The sequence below is a fragment of the Leucopleurus acutus genome (assembly GCF_964270905.1).
Source record: "Leucopleurus acutus genome assembly, chromosome: 5".
Classification (NCBI taxonomy): Eukaryota; Metazoa; Chordata; class Mammalia; order Artiodactyla; family Delphinidae; genus Leucopleurus; species Leucopleurus acutus.
In genome coordinates this window covers 66,086,460-66,105,229 of record NC_139147.1, presented here as the reverse complement: position 1 = coordinate 66,105,229, position 18,770 = coordinate 66,086,460, and the positions used below count along the sequence as shown (strand labels likewise).

Genomic DNA, 18,770 nt, shown 5'->3' with positions numbered 1-18,770 from the left:
TACATATACTGGGACTTGCCTGGTGGCACAGTGGTTAAGAATCCACCTGCCAATGCAGGGGACACAGGTTCGAGCCCTGGTCCAGGAAGATCCCACATGCTACGGAGCAGCCAAGCCCGTGTGCCACAACTACTGAGCCTGCGCTCTAGAGCCCGTCTGCGACAACTGCTGAAGCCCAAGCGCCTAGAGCCCGTGCTCCGCAACAAGAGAAGCCACCGCAATGAGAGGCCCACGCACTGCAACGAAGAGTTGCCCCGCTCACTGCAACTAAAGAAAGCCTGCGCGCAGCAATGAAGACCTAACGCAGCCAATCAATCAGTCCATAAAATTTAAAGAAAAAAAGAATACATATACTTTCCCTGATTCTAAAAATGTCTGTTGCTTTGCTCTTTCTGTCCTCCAAAATGCCATCCTTTTTTTTGCTTTCTTTCAGTGCATTTTGTATGCATACTCATTGCCTCCGTTTCCTTACTATTCAGTGCCATGGATAGACAGGGAGATTGGGAGTAGGTTGTAATTGTTGCATGCAAAAAAAAAAAAAAATTGCAAGCGTTTTGGACTACTTGTGACAGCCCACAGAAGTGCCCATAGTCTCTCCTCACAAAAGGGACAGACTTGTAGTGTAGAAAACAGTGCTATAATACATGGAGGCTTCCTCATTCACACAAGCAAAAGCTGTGACAGTTAGCAAGCTCTCTGAAGTGGAGAAGGGCTAATGGATGGAAAGCAATGGACCTGAAGGAATACATATAATTAAGGAAGAGGAAAAGGACAATGGTGTATAGAAGTTGGAGAGATAATAGAGCTATACGTGGCTGTCCAGTTTAGAATTTCTTAAGTTTTTGGGTGTGTGACTCAAAACTTTCACAAAAGTTCTCCCCGCCCCCAAAGGCTATCCACTGTTCACTCTAGGTTAAGAACTTAGTCTTTTAAGTTGTTTCATGAACCTTACTTACCTCTCCCCTGTGTCTTTAGATGTGGCAAAGCCTCCAGTATCCCATAGCTTCCTTTTTTTTTGGTTATCGTCATCTTTCTTTGCTGTTCCCTTTCACTTTCATTAGTTACCCCTCTACCACCTAGTAAAAAAGAGGATTGTTTTTCTCAAACCCTGCAACTGTGTGTGTGTGTGTGTGTGTGTACGCATACATACACCTTAACCAGAATAAAACACAAAACCACCATGGCCCTCAATTGGACATGCAGATACACAAGGATAGGTGATCTGGTAAAAGATTGAGTGAATGGGAGAAAATGGACAGCATGTGACCACAGACCACTGATACTCAGTTTATTTTAAAGATTATCTCAATTGTAGCTCTGTCAGAATGTCTTATATTAAAATCTTTGGTCATCTTTTCCTTTTTTGGGTTTTCTTTTAGATGTTGGGCTCATAGTCATAGAGATCTTTTAATTTAAAAGTGTCCCAGTCTCGAATTGATTGAATGCCTTTCTTGCCAGCTTATTTGTGTAATTGTCCTTCCATTTCCTATTTCTGTTGAACAGACAAAGACAACCGTCTTTTTATCTGTCTATCCTGGGACCTAACACAATCTTTCATGCTCAGTATTGTTAGTTGGATGAGGGTGTGGGTGGGTAGATGGATGGGTGGATTTTAAAGAAGCTTTTCTATTTTAGGAGATTTTAATCTTAATTGGGATGGTAAGTCTGACTTTCTTTTGGATTACTGAAGAGTAACTACCACATCTTACATTAATTTTTATTCTTAGAACCATAAACTCATCAGCCATGGCAATTATCAGTGATTCTCTTCTTTTTCTAGGTGTAAGGTTGTGCGTTAAAATTGGACTGATTTGAAGTAAAACTACATTGGCTCTTTCTGTACCTCAGTGAGAACTGAAACAGCTACTAAAGCTGATTATGAGAAAACAGCATCTCTTCAAACCTGAACATTAGGGCAGTGATTTTCCAACTCAGGGAAGGTTATTATTTGATGAGCTGACCTAATAAGTCTTCTCATTTAAGGGGAAAAGATAATGAATAGTCTTCTCTCAGTTTTGAGCTTTTCCTCCCATTCATTTTTCATATATCTTGACATCAGCATATTGCTTCTTTTTACCAGAATCTGGTTATCATTTAGTATCTGATTTAGTACAAAATTTAGCTACTAAGGCACCAAGTTGAATAAATCATTATTGCCAGGGGCTTTGTCAAGTACTGCGTTAAAACGATATTTCCCTTACTAGGGGCTGGCGGGAGGGATGAATGGCGAGTAGTTGCTTAAAGGTTTCCCTTTGGGGTGATGAAAATATTTTGAAACTAGGTAGAGGTGATGGTTGTACAACGTTGTGAATGTACTAACTTCCACGAATTATACACTTTAAAATGATTAATTTTATATTATGTGAATTTTACTTTAATTTGAAGAAAATACTATTTCCTAACTTTTTTTAGTCCATGCCATAACTGTGAATTGCTTATAGCTCAGAGGATAACATCTTCCTTTAGCTAGTACGGTCGTATAATTATTCCTTCAAATTATTGGAATAAGGATTATTAATAGCGACACTTATTAGAGTGGAAATAAGCACTCACTAGTTAAATGCCAGAACTACAAGAATAAACCAGGGTTATCCCAGGCAGACTAGAAGAAGTCGTATTATCGGAAGTTAACACCAGATACTTTTATGTACAAGCTCACCACTATGTCTCGGTAGTTGTTTACATTATTAAGTCCAATATCATCTTTTTCTCAAGATTCGTATACAGAACTTAATTCTTTAAAGAAAGCCAGTTTGTATACAGTTGACAGAGAGAAACTTTCCATGTGCAGATAAAAGCGTATTTCAAACTTTTAAAAAGTAATAATCTTACTAAGTTAAAAAGCAAAGTAGAATTCAGTAAAGACATGTTTAATAAAAGCAATGAGAATTTAAACAGATGTTCCTTAAATCCCGTTTCCACTACTGTTTGGATAAATCTTACCTGCTATCGAGTAACTTGGTCTGTGCATGCCAAAGTACAAACTGCAATTATATTCTCTTTTCCGTGACACTGTCACCCTCAATCCCTGCAGTCAAATACTGTCAGAGCACCAAGGGAAAACCTAGTATATTTAAGTTAATAAAAGATGGAGATATATCTTATTAATATGCTTACCCTCAAACTTTTGACCAGTACCTTTCCCCGGCCTATCTTTAGTTCTCAGAGATACCCTAATTTTAGCAGGTAGTGCCTTTGTTATGTATCACACCATTTCTGTGGACTTTCTCTATATTTTAATTACTAGCTCATGATTTAGTTTCAGATGTAGGTTTATCATGTCTTTTTTTTCTGTTAAACCAATGTTTTAATGCTGTATCTTCTGTTAGTGTTACCAATAAAATAGTTTCACATAAAATTTAAGAGTGGATTCTAACACATGCGTCTTACCTTTTCTCTAGAACTGTCAAGTAATCCACCTCTAGCTACCATCCTTATTCCTCCTCATGCTCGGATTCAAGCAGCTGCTTCAACCCCTTCAAATACCACAGCAGCCTCAGGTGAGAATACATAAGTCTCTTGTATAAAAACGTATTTTGTTTTTGTCTTCATTTTATCTCATTTGGTGAATGTGAACATTTAGTGCCTTCCAAGTTATCAAAAACATAGCATAGCCAAATGATTAAATGGGAATAAAATGTTGCTTTAATTTCCAAAAAGCATAAAAGGACCCCATAAATGCTTTATATATGAGGTATAAATATCTTATAATAATGTTAAGTGATGTCACCATAATTGTTATTTTAAAAGTCATGCTTTCTGTATAATTTCTTGATTAATATGTCAAGTGAGATGCTTATAGCAGAAAGCAGTCTGTACAAATGTAATATTATTGAAGATAATTCACTTTAATTCCATCACCCTGAATATAAATTATATTAATATACTAGAGAGGCAAATTTTCAAGAAGTATGAATATAGATTGGTGTAATTTAATCATTTGAAAGGGCTAAAACTGCAATGTCAATACATTTAGCTAAGACTTAGATCAGAATATGACTAAATCTTGTCTATCCAAAAAGAAAAGAATGCCCACATGGTCTCCCAGCTTAGAGCTCAGGTACACTGCTGGTCCCATAGCTAGCTAATGTTGGGACCTGATTTAGTGAGAATTACTGTCATTACAGATATTCTGAAAATACCCAACCCTTGAGTGAATTGAAGGTCCTCGGAAGGACAGCTAAAATGAAGTTAGCAATATAGTAGGTAGTACAGTTGGGCTCACAAAGAATTTGGTATCTTCCCCTCAACACCCCACTACCACCACCACCACCAAAAACGCAGATGTCAGGAGCTGACTCCATTTTTATTTAATCATCTGTTTCATTGAATTGAGTTGGATCAGACCCATTTTTGCCAAAGGGCGTTTATGCTCCAAGAGATAAAATCTTGCATTACTAGTTCTTAGCATTCAACAGTGAGGTCACAATCTCTCTCATGTTGTCTGACACAGAGTTGTTTGTTCCTGTCCGATCTTATTCTTTTAGAATGTTGCTAATAAGGATTTAAAACATTTCATTCTAATCTGTGGCCTGTCTTCATTCCAGAAAAAGTTTGGAAAGAAAGGTCTCTTTTCTAGTTCTAGTTTCATCAGCACATGTTAACCTTGAGAAAGTCATTTGAACTTTATTAGTTTTAGTAATGTCTTATTAGTTTTCTCAATCTGTAAAATGAGTGGCAGTGCTCTCTTAGAGTAATATGGTACAAATCAATTATGTACTGAAATGTGCTTTGAATTTTATAAATGTAAAAATATAGAGGTTGTTTTTGGTTTTGTTTTTAACTATGACCTCTATTTAGAAGGAAGACAGAATTACTTAGATGAGCTATTAATAAACTTAATAATTCACTGGCCAACGTTAGATTACACAGATTGTTCAAAACATTAAATAGGCCCTAACCCCGAACTAGTACATTTACTTGTTGATCTAGTTTCTAGGAATTGTTTTAGACTGAATAACAATGAGAATTATGATTGGTAAGTTTTGGGTAATTTTAAATGATTTTCTTAATGTGAAATACTAAACTAGTTAATGATTGCAACTAAGGTTTTGGGCAAATTGTCTGCCTGGTAGGATCCTAGTATGTAACCTGATTTTGATGTTGCTTTGATACAGGTTACAGCAGTCCTCAAAAAATATTTTATTGTGGTATATACATTTTATAGCTGTTGAAATCGAATTTCAACATAAATATGGAACCTACATTAGACTTTGGTCCTGAGAATTTACTTTAAAGTTGAAATAGATCAGGGTATGAGGAATTTAATAGAGGAATAGTAGGCTAAGGGCAGAGCTAAAATTAAAGGAATGTATGCCTTGAGTATCTTAATAGTTATCAGAAAGGATTTCACATATTTCTCTGAGCCTCCTAGTGGCTAAAGTAAATAAAGAAATGATATCTGTTAAAAATTTCCATTGGGGCTTCCCTGGTGGCACAGTGGTTGAGAGTCCGCCTGCCGATGCAAGGGACACGGGTTCGTGCCCCGGTCCAGGAAGATCCCACATGCCGCGGAGCGGCTGGGCCCGTGAGCCATGGCCGCTGAGCCTGCGCGTCCGGAGCCTGTGCTCCGCAACGGGAGAGGCCACAACAGTGAGAGGCCCGCGTACCACAAAAAAAAAAAAAAAAAAAAAATTTCCATCGTTCATTAGATTAAAAGCACGCTGGTGGCTTAGGAGAAGCAAAGTGTTTCTGACTCTGCTGTTTGAGAAGTATTTCTCCTTTAGGGCCACAGATTTGGTACTATAAGAGATAAGAGTAAATGAAATTCTCAACAATAAAGTTTCAACAATAAATGTAATGGTGAGTTCCATTTGGATACTTTATTAAGTGCCCTTCATGCCCTTCAGTGTAAGCCAAAGGCATACCACCACAGTGTAGTTAAAGGAAAACAGTTTCCTTTGGGGCCAAAGTAATGCGAGCCAAAGTAAATGTCACCAAACATACCTCAGGAAATACTCATCTAGATGAAGGGATTAACTGTATGACCTTAACGGCCACCTGTATTTATGTAAATATATATGTATGTGCGTGTACACATATTTTAAATAAGATTTGGTAGTATAAGTTATATTCTTTAGTAACACCTTAAAATATACATGCTCTTTGTTGTCTCTCTTAGCTTCAGTTTCTTTATCCATAAAACAGGAATAGTAAATACCCACTACATATAGTTGTGAGAAGTAAGATATAAAATGTACGAAGTGCTTAACACTTTGCCTGGTCACATGGTAGACTTTCAGTGAAAGGAAACTGCTACACTATTTTTATTATTGTTATTGCCAAGTAAGGACAGATCCAGAAATGTTAAAAACCAGCCATGTGAAAGGCAGGTTGACATCCATCCTCTTATGAAAAAGGATCATTCTTATGAGAGAACCTGTGACTCTCCTCGCCTGAATAAATAGACACCCCATCTCTCCACCCAAGCAGTGAGGGAATGAATGCCTGCTGACATGGCTGAAACTTTCCTCACAAAGCATTTTGGGGTCTGTTCCAAGGTATGAAGAAGTAAACTGTTAAGCTACAAAGCTTCAGACCTTGAAGATCTGAACCTGGAAATTTTTCTAATTTAAAATTACAAAAATTAGAATTTCTAATCACCCACCCTAGGTGCAGCACCACAATAGAACCCAATATGTCTTTGGGTGAATTAATTGCAATATGTACCTCTAACTAAACAATTGGCTTACTTAGTTTAAGTCAATTTAATGGAGAATATACATGAAAATAGAGCCACTTTTAGTTTAGGACAAAACCATATCAACAAGAAGCAGAATATCTACTTTGACTAGCCTGAGAATGTGCCTCCTAGTCATCTAACATTGGATTTAGATCACTAAGAAACAACTTCGGAAGAGAAGCATAGCCCTGAAATTATCTTCTGATCTGTTAAAATACCATTTCTGCTGATGCTCCGCACCACTGAAGTTCAGCTTCTGTCAAACATGTTTGTATCTTGAGCAAGATCATCAGAATACAGAGACTCCTAGATGACTGCCTCAGAAGCTTTTATGTTGTTTATAGCTGGCTTAAATAAGAATGGAGTTCTGTGACATTTATGTTGATCTGGGAGCAAAGCTAAATCCTAAAGTAGGTAGGATAAAAGCAGAAGAAGAGCAAAGTAGAATGATGAAGATGCCATCAACCGTGATCATACTGACTATATTATCATGAAATAAGCTTTAGATTTTAGTCAATTTCTTTTGGTAGCCAAAGTTATTAAATGGTATTCAGATGTTAGGTCTTATTAAATTTTAAATACATTGTAGGCAGAAATCTCAATTTAGTCTCTATATTGCTACTTCTGGAAAAGCAAAGAAAGTAAACCTTTTCTTATCCAGATTGTGGCCTAAAGGTTATTATTCCATGGCCTAAAGGTGAGATTACTCTGGGAATATATAGTTGTTATTCTCTAGCCTCTCCAAAAGAACCTTGATCAGTACAATAGAATATCACAGTAATAGCTATTTTTCTCACCTTTCTTGAAAATAGTAAAGATAGCTTCTATCAGTTTAATGAGATTAATACTGAGGAAACTGTTTTTGCAGATGTTTCAACTACTTTTTCCATGTGTTGTATTCAAGGTTCCGGTAGTGACTTCAGATGAATGGATAAAGACCTGTTGGAAAGCATTACTATGTACAAGAGCTATCACAGCAGCGTTCATACTTTTTTATTCACTAATCCCACTTTAGGGATCTTAACTTTAGGGTACATCTAATAGAAGAAAAAAAGCTACCATGTACAGAGATATGAATAGGAATAATTATATAATAACAAAAGAAGAGAGCCAATATGATCTGAATGGTTAACAGTAGGAAAATGTTTCAGTACATTATGAAATCTCCATTTGTATGTAACCATGAAAGACAATTATTATGAAACTTACATTTGTGGAAATATTCATCTTAATTTATGTGGAGAAAACTTAAAAATCTTATGTACCATGTTGGTAACTGTGCCAAAATATGTATTTGCGTGTGGATAGGAACTAGATACAAATATACAGAAATTAAAACAGTTGTGTTAAATTAGTGGGTATGGATGTTGTTAGTGGTGGGGAGTTTTTTTCCCTCAACAACTTTCATTCTTTTAAATTGTTTTTAGAATACCTCAGTGCCTGGGGGCATTATATCTGACTGTGGCTCTGATTGACACGAGAAACTCCTGAAAAGTGTACATACCACTCTCAGTCCATAAAGTATAATTTCTTATTTTGATATTTATAGCTGATTTTTGTCCACACCCCCAACAGATCCTCCAGGTTATTCCATTTGGGAGACCATTCATCTGGACCATCTAGAGTAATACATCTTGAGGAATTATAGTTTTGCTAATCAAATACGAACCACTTTAGAGATAATCTGATCCAGTGCCACCTGAGTTAAGTGTGAGATGTGGTTGGGAATTTCAGCTAGAGCAGTTTTCTCTCTGCTTTGTATATATTAGTCTTCTTCCAGTGCAATAGTTCTGCTATTAAAACAAATTTGAAAACCACTGATTTCACCTTCCTTATTATCTACTGAGAACTAGTGTCTCATGCTTGTGTATATTCAGTAACTGGAATATTCAGTAACACATTCCATCTTTGTATCACTTTGTTAGAAATCCTCTTTCATTCAGTGATCCTACTCTGGGATTATAGAAAACCAACCCAATTCTTACACGCAAAAGTCCTTCAAATTTTAATGATGGCTAGTATCCCCTCCATACTAATGAGGATTTTAAATCCTAATCCTGAATATGTTCTAAAGTATCAGGATGTTAGGTTTTCTATACAATTATTTGTCATCTGCACATTTCATAAACACATCAATTTTTTGCCTCTATCCAAGCAACTAATAGAATATATTAAACAGGACAAGGCAGAGCCTACTAGTTTTTTGTTTTGTTTTGTTTTTTTGCCTTTACCGAAGTTACTGATAAAATAAGTTAAATGGGACTATGCAACGCTTACTAGGGATTATTCTTCTGACGGTCTCTGAATAACTGGTCTCTTAACTACAGACCAACCTTACAATACTCATTTATATAATAATGTTATGAAAACTAAGTTAAATGCTTTGCTGTTGTCAAGAAAACTTTCAGATTTTTTCCATCAAAAAAGAAACTGTCAAAGATGGAAATGAAATCTTTTTTTTTTTAAGACTTAAGGAAATTTCTAGTGCTTAAATATTTGTAAACTGAATTTCTGTAATCCATTTAAGAATGTGTTTGTTGGACTATAGATTCTGGGTTTAAAGACATTTAAAATGTATAGATTTCCCTCACCTTCCTCGGGCTGCATTTTGTTTATTAGGATTTTTGTTATATCCTTTCCAGGTTGAAAACCCTTCTAACAGAAAAGGGAATCATGATAAGAGTTGGACAAGGTCTGTCTTCTCTGTCTTTTTACCTGGTCAGGGGGCTTAATGTTTTTTGATCTTGCTTTGAAACCCTTTGCTGTTACCTCATTTAAACCAAATCTGGCCTGTTCTGACAAGTGCACATTTTTATTTTCTATTCTTCCTGGGATGTGTGCCCTACTTTTTAAATTATGAGCCCATCAAAGAAAACCCTTTTAGTTGGTTTCTTTGGTTCTTCTCCTTTTACTTTGCATTGAGAGTATGTGCAATTGTTTGGTTGGTCAGAATTTTGATTTTCATAATTTTCTATTTCTTGTCAGTTATTAACCCCTTTTGAAGACTGTAACTACAAAATCATACCTATTTGTTCCCTGAACTTTTTGAAATGCATTTTGCTAAAGTCATGTTTCAGTTTAGCCAGGGCTAGTGATCCCTTTTTCTTACTATTACAGTTATTTTTACCCCAGAATTTCTGTCACCCTGTCACCTTCTACATCACCAGACAATTTTTTCTAGCTGGGCAGAATTAAACCCAGAGTAATTTCTCCCATTGTTTGTTTCCACTGATTTTGAAAAATAAAATGTTAAATTAAGTCAGTGTATCAAATACTTACTTTCCTAAAATGATGGTTACCATCCCTTTATCCCCCCGCAACCCCCAAGTATGATTACCCTTTGCCTCTGTGGCACTTGTATAGTGTGCTCTGGGAAAGCTGCACCCATACCCTGTCTAGCTGCAGAACCCACAGTGTTGCCCTCAGGTGTTCATCTTCCGAACTCTTTCCTGTCTATTTTCTCTTTGTCTTAACCTAAATGTATGTGGAATTTTATAAAAATATATAACTTTTTAAAAAAAAACCCAAGGATTTTTCTCTATTAAAAATACAGTATATAATTATTTTAGAAAATAAAACTCCATATTCTCACTTCCAAAGAAAATCAAAGGTAACACTATTTAATATATTTTAGTCTAGTTATCTAGTTTAGTCTAGTTATCAGTGGACAGAGATAACTCTGTCCCATTTTTTTAATGGGCTTATGCTATTTGGGGGAAGGGGAGTACATGACTTTAGTGTTCAACCAGTATTCTAAGCCTATACCATAATTTCTTTAACTAATTCCTTATTCTTGGACATTTGGGTTGTGTCCCAGTTTTTAGAAGAATTCCTGAGTCAAAAGATATAAGGAAGTTTTTTTTAATACATATTGTCAAATTGCCTTCCAGAAAGTTTGTCCCAGTCTACAGTGGTAATGCACATATTTTTTCACTTCTCTGTTACTTCAACACTAGCCAGCCCAGAGTGGGGTGGGGGAGGTGCAGAGTGCATGTGCACACATGTATTTTTATGCATTACCAACTTAGCAGATGAAAAAGATGGGTGTAGGTACAGTGCTATACTCATTTCCTCCTATTGGCTCTGTATTTGAAATACAGACTTCCATCCATATGTGCCAGTTTGACAAATTCACTGACACCAATGAGACTATATCTACCCTCTGTTAGAATTTCAAGTTCACATAGTGAGTCTGCATATAGGTATCTAAAGTCAAACCATCTTTGTCATTATTTTCACCAGAGCAGTGCTGAGTATCACTTCTAGGAAATTGCTTCTTTTTATGTTCTTTCCTATTAAGTCAAAAATTTTACCTGGGTTTTTCCTTCTTCCTCCAAAAGTCATGTAATAAAACCTTCTTGATTAAGTTGGTGAGTGTCCTATAAGACATTCTTCCGGGTATTCTTCAGGTGTTCCTCAGTTCCTTACCTGAAGTTACCTGTTTATATTCATATGCCTTTTTTTATTCTTTGTTCCTAAGCTAAGTCTTTTAACTTAAAAGATGAAAATATATCCTGTGTCCCCATGGCCTTCAGTTTTTTTACCCTGAACAACCAAGCCTCTTAATTGAAATGTGCTCTGCCCCTGAACTCACAGCAGCTAAGACCTCTGCTGCTGGCAGATCAAGTATAAACAGTGTTGTTGATAAGCCCTCCAGGTTTGCTGCTGGATTGATTGGCTCACTAGCACCTGAATTTCAGTTCTATTTTTTAAATGACTGAAGCCACCATGGAGTCTTGTGTCACACCTTTTCCTTGGAATAATATGACATGAGAGGTGATGGTGCTTTGCTGAGGAGTGGTTCCCCTCCCTCTCCCTCATTATGACACACACAAAATTGTCAAAATCATAGTAGACAGTATAAAGAGAAAAGTGAAAATTGAATCCTTTTCCTTAATACTGATACTACTTTGATTTCATTAGTGTGGATTATGATTTCGGTTTAAATATAACTTTGGGGTATACCTTTAATTCTCTGTGAGTAATGGTTCATGTGTTGTTTGTTCATGTGTCAGTTAATAACATGAATGTCTGAGACATAGTTTTATAGTAGAGGCATTTCCACTTGGAACAGCTTGAATAGCAACATCCTGAGTTAGCTACACAGTACAAACAGTGTGGCCCAGGCCTCCAAAACTTTATCTTTTAGAGGAGTTGACCTGTCATGAGACATTTCTAACTTGCTATAAAAACAGGATAGCTGGCGAATAGAAATACATAATATAGGCTTAGGAGAGCATAATAAAGGAAATAAGGAAATAAAAGTATACTTAAATTTCCCAAGTATACTTGTAAAGTACATGTAAAGCACAAAAAGGATTTGATATATCTGAAATACGCTCTTCTACTAATATACCAATAATGATTTTATAGCTTTTGAGAATCTGAAAACGTGTTTAGGGTAAATAAGGAACTACGTTTTTATTTTTATTTAATTTCAATTAAATTTAAATAACCATATGTAGCTAGCAGTCATCCTATTAGAGAGTGCAGATAAAACATTTCCATTATTGCTGTTGAGCCAGACAATGAACACTTGTATCAATTAGAAGGTTTTAACTTTTATAGACCCATAGTTCTGGAATACTGAGCAGAGTCTTAGGAACCCCAGCTCCTTTGTTCATTCTCTGTCCTTTCCTCCTGACCTGTTCCCTTGTTTTCTGCTTTTCTATTTAAACCTTTTGGTGACAGTTTGTAAATGTGGGACCTTCCATTCACTCTCCTTCCCCTCCCCATTTACACATTGATCAGACACATTTGGAGGGAGAATGGACAGGACTTGCTGATGCATTGGCAGGGGTGGGGGAGTGAAGAATCGAGGTAAGAACTTTTGGCTTACCGCCTGAGCAGCTAAATGATGCAGTTTCCTCGGAATTGAGACAGCTGTCCATCAAATCCATGACTCGATTATGTAGCAACTCTTACAGATCTTTGAGAATCTGAGAATAAAACTGAATCCTCTCCTGAAAAATATATGTATCAGATATGGAATTTTGTACATAAAAATTTAGGACAAAAATCGCAGCCTGGTGGACTCTGTTGGGAACCTAATACCTTAGAGCTTCACCCTTAGTTTCACTATGGGATTGCCCAACTTGTCATTTTTACATCTGAAGTCACACAGAGTGAAATTGGTCTCACTACAGTACATGCACAAATTCCCTTTGCCATATCCAATACAAAAGTCATAGAACCATAGACTCTTCTCAGCATTAGGGAAAAAACAATTGAACATCTGATGCAATCTTTCTTGCTTGTACAGTTTATTAGGAGCATACCTAATTTTGTAGAGGGACTTGGTTCATGGGCTTGTGAACACAAACCCTAACTGGCATTTAAGTTATTTGACCTATATGTATGCATTAGTTATCTATTGCTGTGTATCAAGAGACCCCAAAATTTAGCAGCTTAAGAGTAAACATTTCGGGCTTCTCTGGTGGCACAGTGGTTAAGAATCCGCCTGCCAATGTAGGGGACACGGGTTCAAGCCCTGGGCCGGGAAGATCCCACATGCCACGGAGCAACTAAGCCCGTGCGCCACAACTACTGAGCCTGTGCTCTAGAGCCCGCGAGCCACAGCTACTGAAGCCTGAGCACCTAGAGCCCGTGCTCCACAGCAAGAGAAGCCACTGCAGTGAGAAGCCTGCATACCGCAACGAAGAGTAGCCCCTGCTCGCCACAACTAGAGAAAGCCCGCATGCAGCTACGAAGACCCAAAAGTAAAAAAATAAATACATTTTTAAAAACGAATAAAAGACAAAAAAGACATTAAAAAAAAAGAATAAACATTTAGTATCTCACACAGTTTTCATGGGTCAGAAATTCAGAAGCAGCCTAACTGTATAATTCTCAGTCAGGATTTCTTATGAGGTTGTAGCCAAAATGTCAGCCAGGGCTTCAGACATCTGAAGGCTGGTTGCCTGGGGCTGGAAGCTATACTTCCAGGATAGCTCATTCGTGTGGTTAGTGACTCTGAGCTGGCTGTATGCAGAAGGCCGAGTCCCTCACCACGTGGACCTTTCCGTAGTGCTACTTGAGTGTCTCACATTGTGGCAGCTGGCTTCCCCTAGGCCAAGCAATCCAAGGAGGAGAAGGTGGAAGCCACAGTGTCTTTTATGTCCTAACTTTGTAAGTCACGCACCATTATTTCTGCAATATCCTGTTGGTTACACAGGTCATCCCTATTTACTGGGGGAGGGGACTGCATGAGGGCATGGACATCAAGAGGTGCATGACTCATTGAAGTCATCTTCGAGGGTGGCTACCACAATGTAAAAGAACGATCTTATACCTTCCTCCCCCAAAACTGATTATTCTCTCCTTTCTCCCTCAAGTCCATCCTTCGTTTGGTTTGTTAGTTAGTTGGTTTATTGTGCAGCAGTATCAGAGGGGTGGTAATGAGCATTGGTTTCTAGGAATGTTGGAAGTCAGTGAAATATCAGCTCTATAGTTGTTTCCAAAACACTTGTATCTCTGTATACCCCATAGAGACTGTTTGAAAATTAGATAATAAAATAGCCATCCTCTTAATTATTCATATTATAAATTCACCTGTTTTAATGTAGTAACTCTTTAGTTAATAGAAATAGACTTCTGGAAATCACACTGGATTATGTAGGGGTTAGGCCTGAATTAAAGTCCTCTCTTCTCCCTTTGCTAGGAAATCTTTTCTGCTTGTTTCCTATAGGCATAAAGGTAATCATATTCTTCCTCTGTTCCCTCTGTGCTCAGCTCTCCATTTCTTAGCTCTGTGACCTTAGACACATTATCTCATCGCTTTGTGCATCCATTTTTTTCCCATTTGCAAAATGGGTGCAATTATTGTACCTGTTTCTTGTTTTGTAGGCTAAATGACATGCTTGCAACATACTTAGTATGATGTCTAGCACATTGGTAAGCACCCAGATGTCAACAACTGCTACCACTGATACTTACTGTGGTGGTGATGGTGGTTATTGCAGTCACACTAAACTATACATCTCTGTATTTCTAGGTGTCTCTTTTACCTTTCCATTTATTGGACAATTACTAAGCACTTCTTAGGCCTTATTACATAGATGGGTGGTATTATCACCATTTTACAGATGGGGAAATTGAGGGTAGAGAGGTTAAATAACTTGTTCCAAAATCACACAGTTATTAAGTTGTACAACTTTGTGAAATTGGATTAGATTTAAGGAAGATATATCACTGTGAACTTCAGAAGAGCATCTCAAGACTGAAAACAAGAGATTATATAGTCAATCTTTGACTCTTCGTAGTTGGATCCTTTATAATCAAAAGATCTTAGTTTAAATCATAATGCCAGGTTGCATCACTTTTACCAGTACATATGTAAAGGGAAGGGAATGAAGGAGAGGCAAAATGAGCTTTGCTGCTTTTAAAGAGTTACTGTTTAGACATAGAGAACAGACTTGTGGTTACCAATGGGGAGGGGTGTTGGGGGGGATGGACTGGGAGTTTGGGATTAGCAGATGCAAACTATTACATATAGAGTGGATAAACAACAAGGTCCTACTGTATAGCACAGGGAAGTGTATTCAATATCCGGTCTGATAAACTGTAACGGAAAAGAATATTTTAAAAAAAGAATGTCAAAAAAAAGTTACTGTTTTAAATGCTTGAGAAGAAAAGTTACGGAAATTGCAGTAAACATCTAAGTCTAGTGACAGTTTATCAGAATTTTAAATTAATGAACATTTTTATTATAGAGGGTCCATATTCAGATTCAACTCTGTAAAATAAATTTACAGACTTGACAGTGAGATCAAAATAAGCATGTACCAAGAAGAACTTTAAAAACATAGTTTTGCTCATTTAGCAAACCAGGCAGTCTGTTGGAGCTACTATTGAGTTTATGGAGAGTCATGTTTGTTTGTTTTGCTTTTCTCCTCCCTGTGCTTTGTCTCCCTCTGAAAAGCGGAGAACTCTCCTTTCTCAGGAAAGACATGTATAATTTGATTTTAAGTAGAGTTCATTGCACAGGGCATAGGGTTTTTGTTTGTTTTTGATGAATGAGTCCAGTGCTGTGACTATATTATCCTGTGATATCAAGGATAATTGTAATCAAAATAATTAGCTGTTAAAATTTTACTCATTAGGTTATTTGGAAATAATTCAAAGAAAAATAAGAGATCATTAAATTACAAACCTGAGGAATATGAATGTTTTTTATTATTCAGAACGTGATTTTGTTTCTGGTTATATGCCCACTTAAAAGACTTACGCTTTTTATTATGGTCATACAAGCAGCCTTTGAATTTATCCAAGGAAGGGAAGACTAGTTTTGGGAATGTCATAAGCTCATAGGTAATAGCCGCTGAAAGGACAATAGCAGATTAGTAGCTAAATACGATATTGCCAAAGAGTAAATTAATGTAATGGGCTGGCAATGTAGAGGAGCCTTGGTGAATGTTTGCCAATAGCTAATGGCTGCTATAGCCAGAGCTGCTAACACTGCTGGTATGTGTGCTGATCTCTTAAGTCCTGAGGAAGACCAGAATGTGACAGTTTTACCTGTCATCTTCACATGTTGAAAATGAGAGGAAAGTGCTGTTTGATGATAATCATGCAGGTTCTGAGTGTCATCCAAAACATGAGAAATGCTGCAATAATAAGCATGGGTTTGTGAGGAGCATTATAATTCTGAAATATCTCTGTGCCTTCCAGGCTTTCTCAGGAGTGTTGTTTTTAATGTAGCCTGTGCCTAAATTATGAAAATGAACATTTTTCCTGAGAAAGCCTTATAGGAACCTGTGGCCTGGATAGGAATTGATGTTAGGTTATTGATGCACAGAATTTGGATGATCATTGAGAATAAAACTCCTGCTAAGTAGGGCATATCCAGGAAAAACCAAGAGTTAATGAATGAGGTATTAGTACAATTACTGACTGATTATTGGGAAAGGCTGTTTGCCTGCCTTTGGAGACTAGGTTATATGCTATATATCATATACCCTCTCTTGCCACCTGTCCATGTGCCATGCAGATAAGTTAGCATGATGCCATGCCATGGGCAATATGAAACTAACGCGTGGATCCTGATGTCATAATGTCTGTGCTTATTTTCATGAAAATAGTGCTATAGATGTTTTGAAGGAAGTAAAATGAATTAAACACAACCATTCTTATTAAGAGATATAAACATTTTTTCCCCAAAGGCTGAGTTAAATGTATATAAGGGTAGATTGTTTTGAGGAACAATTGGGAATTTAGGAAGGAAGTATAGTTTTTAAAGAGTGGCTATCAAAATGATAAACTGAATAGCTAATCCTTAAGAGTTCCTTAAGCTACAGTTGCTGTGTATCCTTGGGGTCTTTTGTTTCTTGCTCAATTAAAAAATTCAAGGTAGAAAGATCCAAAGACCAAATGTTGCCTTCAACCATAACATTTACTCTACTCAGCATAGGATACAGGAGAGCTACAGTCTTGAGAGAGAGACAAAACTTCTGAGTCTGTTTTTTGGCGTCCCTAGCCTTGATAGCCAAGGGTGGTGGACTTCTAGGGCGGTGGCTCTTGGAAGTTGCCCATCTCAGTCAAGCCACCTCCCTTCTTGCTCAGGGCTTAGTGTGAAGTTTTTGAGAGAAAATTTGCCTAGCAGTATATTCCCAGTCACGTGTGTGATGACAGGGATGCCACTTGACAAGCCACTGAAACAGTAGTATCTTGCCTACCGGAGACGGAGAGCCAGTCTGGACACAGTTAAGTGTCTGTGTAAATGTTAATGGAGGCTATGAAATAATAATGGACCTTAAAAAGTGTGACGGGGGGGCAGGGGTTCAAGTTAGTTGTAAAGTTATATGTATTTTTAAAGGATTAGGTAAAGTAAGCTCAAGTGCTAAGACATTTGACTATAAGATGCTTTATTGAATTGAATAAGGGAATTGGTACTACAATGGCTGAAATTTCCTTTTTGCTGGTTGTGTCTTCCATTTGTATGAATAACGAAGGGGGACTGTACCTAGAAAGCAAGCAGCTGAGTTTGATTTATGCTTGGTGCTTCTCCCATCACCACTGACCCATATTACTTTCACTGCCCCACTCATTCACCCACTCAAGCAGATGGCATAGTGTAACACCATTCAGAATTTTTAGCAAGTTTTCACAGCTGTACACTGTTCACTTATTTTCAAGTGAGCTAGAGTCCAGCTGAGTATTCATGCTCTGCTAATCCCAGCTGTGGCAAGAGCTTTGACAGAAATGGTCTCTGGCTCCCTGAGTCTGTAACTTACTCAAAGATACCGTCTTCTCTGTACCAAGACCTGGCCAACGCACATACTTAACTCTAAGCAGAAGAAAATTCAGATTTCATAGTATTGGCCATATTCAAAACAACGTTCCAGATATAGCTCTCAGCCTGCAGTTGAGGCCGCGTACTTTTCTCTCTGGGGTGTTACAGCATTGTTCATGCTCTCTCTTGGGGCTTTTGATTTGCAGATGCTAATGCTGGAGACCGTGGACAGACCAATAACGCCGCTTCCGCATCAGCTTCCAACTCCACCTGAACAGTCCCGAGCAGCCAGCTGCACAGGAAAAACCACCAGTTACTTGAGTGTCACTCAGCAACACTGGTCACATTTGGAAAGAAAATTAAAAAGAGAAAAAAACCTGTTCATTTTAGTGTTCAATTTTTTTATTATTATTGTTGTTCTTATTTAACCTTGTAAAATATCTATAAATACAAACCAATTTCATTGTATTCTCACTTTGAGGGAGACCCAGGGGTTGGGAGGGGTCGTGGGGAGGGGAAAGCGGGGCACTAGAACACACAGTCTCTCTCCCACGACAATCTTTTTTTTATCAAAAGTCTGCTGTTGTATACTTTAAAAACAGGACTCCTGCCTCATGCCCCTTCCACAAAAGAAGAAAACTTTGTTCTGTGCGGAAGTTTTTTTGAACTTTGTTTTCTTTTAAAGTCAAGTGTAAGACTTGGGTATAGTGCACAGCTTGAAATTGGTTGGGAGCTTAGCAGGTGTAACTCAATGGGGACTTAAATGTCACTTGTAAAATTAATCCATATCCTCGGGTACTTGAAGACATGCCTTTGGCATGTTGATGGCAGGTGTGGCAGACAAAAAAGGAAATGTGT

At 37.5% G+C, this 18,770-nt stretch overlaps 1 protein-coding gene across 3 annotated transcripts in view; it reads left to right on the top strand.

Annotated features, from left to right (window-relative positions):
• GSK3B (glycogen synthase kinase 3 beta) overlaps positions 1-18,315 on the top strand; it is a 196,093-nt gene extending 177,778 nt beyond the window's left edge. Inside the window, exons 11-12 of one of the 3 annotated variants that reach the window (XM_082839847.1) lie at positions 3,402-3,500; positions 18,119-18,315. In XM_082839847.1, the coding sequence (XP_082695973.1) occupies positions 3,402-3,500; positions 18,119-18,186 (167 nt within the window). In that variant the 3' untranslated portion in view covers positions 18,187-18,315. Of the gene's footprint in view, positions 1-3,401; positions 3,501-7,586; positions 7,768-18,118 lie in introns of those variants that run through there. The other 2 variants (XM_082839848.1, XM_082839849.1) reach the window with 2 other exon arrangements.
• The last annotated feature ends 455 nt before the right edge of the window (positions 18,316-18,770 follow it).